This window comes from Sorex araneus, chromosome 2 (assembly GCF_027595985.1).
Source record: "Sorex araneus isolate mSorAra2 chromosome 2, mSorAra2.pri, whole genome shotgun sequence".
Lineage (NCBI taxonomy): Eukaryota > Metazoa > Chordata > Mammalia > Eulipotyphla > Soricidae > Sorex > Sorex araneus.
The window spans coordinates 320,756,539-320,758,513 of record NC_073303.1 but is presented as its reverse complement, the minus strand read 5'-3'; the positions used below and the strand labels follow the sequence as shown (position 1 = coordinate 320,758,513).

Genomic DNA, 1,975 nt, shown 5'->3' with positions numbered 1-1,975 from the left:
TTCTTCTTCTTCTTCTTCTTCTTCTTCTTCTTCTTCTTCTTCTTCTTCTTCTTCTTCTTCTTCTTCTTCTTCTTCTTCTTCTTCTTCTTCTTCTTCTTCTTCTTCTTCTTCTTCTTCTTCTTCTTCTTCTTCTTCTTCTTCTTCCTCTTCTTCTTCTTCTTCCTCTTCTTATTCTCCTCCTCCTTCTCTTCTCCTTCTCCTTCTCCTCCTCCTCCTCTTCCTCCTCCTCTTTCTCCTTCTCCTCCTCAAAATTAATATTAACAAAGTTAATATCTAAACTCCTCTACTCAAAGTAACCATACACCAGGCATGAATATTTACTTATAGGGATTTTATGTTATTATTATTATTATTTTATATTATGTATTGCTATTTTTTATTTCTAAAAGATGGATCTGAATAAGACTGAGGAAGTGATATTGAAATTGGAAAGCCTTCACCAGCAACCCTATATCTGGGATTTCCTACTTTTACTGCCAAGAATAAATGAAAAAATTTTCATATTGAAGATGGCATTCATGTTATATTACATTTTCTCCAGGCAGTGTCAAAGTAAGTAAAAACCATCTCTAATTATCAGTTATTTTAATTATCCTCTGAACTTTTAATGATAAGTATATGTGTATGAGTAATTATCTAATACAAGAGATAATTAATAATGTCTCCCTGATATTGCTGAAACTTTTGAATCTCCACTTGTGTCTTTTCCCTATGTGTATAAATATCTTACAGAGGTCCAATAATAGAGTCCATAGCATATTATTTATAACTTAAAATTAATATTAACATTTTATATGTTTAGTTCTCAAATGACTTTTGTTTTTGGCCACATACCAAATGATAATTAACAGATGCTTAGTACTGTATATTGGCAAGCCTTCATGCCACCATTTATAAAAACAATGTTTATTGAGATACCAGTATTTACACTATTGCTAATTATTACACAGAAACTCATTTCAACACCACAGTCATCTACTTACATTCACCACTGCCCCTCAGACCCCATTATCCCATGTAAATTCACTTCTATAGTCAAAATATTCAGTTAGATGCTTGGACCATTTGTTGTTCTCTTACTAGATTTCTTTTTTATCTGATATTTGAGGCAACTCTCTCTCTCTTAAGATGGTTAATTCTGGAATTTATCACAACTACTGAGAATATCCACCCACATGGCAATCTACCCGCAGTGTATTGGATATGCCAAAAAACAGTAACAAGTCTGCACAATGGAGAGATTACTGGTGCTCACTTGAGAAAACTGATGAACAAGGGGACAACAGTGCTACAGATAGTGCTAAACATTAATAGTTTACATGAGATTAATAAGTCCTAAACATACAAAATTTTGTATGAGTGAAGAGAGTTAAAAAGACTTTAAGGGGAGAATCCTGAACAGGCCTACAGAAGTACAAAAGTGTGTTTTATCCTAAGAAAAGGGACATTGTGTTTATGTTAGAAAATATTATAGATACTGCTTGAGTGTTTTTATTAAAAGTAAAGAGATTTAATAAAATCTTGTGATATTAAAATTTATCATGTACATTATGTTCCATACAAATAAGATGTTAATTTATTGTAGTAAATGTATAAACTCCATTAGCAGGGTAGGAATAAACAGACCAATTTTTCCTTTAGTTTGTGGGCCACACCTGTAAGTGCTCAGGGATGACTCCTGACATTTTGCTCAGGGATCACTCCTAGAGGTGCTCAGGAAACCATATAGTGCCATGGGTTGAAACTGGGTTGATTGCATGCAAGGAAGCCACCTTGCCCACTTTGCTGTTTGCTCAGGTCCCTACAAACTATTCTTAATTTAGTAGTGAGCAGCTATAAGTGCCATAAGTGAATGCCATACTCAATGGCAAGTGCTGAGCACTTTGTCTGCCTTTTAAAGAACTCCTTTGATGCTTCTTGCTGATTAATTCCAAAGCTATAAATTCAATAAGCTTTTTGTCTGTCCCTGAAGTTC

The 1,975-nt window shown here is 33.8% G+C and overlaps 1 protein-coding gene across 1 annotated transcript in view; it reads left to right on the top strand.

Annotated features, from left to right (window-relative positions):
* Window positions 1–1,975, top strand: part of ABCA13 (ATP binding cassette subfamily A member 13) — a 489,034-nt gene that overhangs the window by 29,186 nt on the left and 457,873 nt on the right. Inside the window, 2 exon segments of the mRNA XM_055124812.1 lie at window positions 390–486; window positions 489–552. Coding sequence (XP_054980787.1) covers window positions 390–486; window positions 489–552 — 161 coding nt within the window.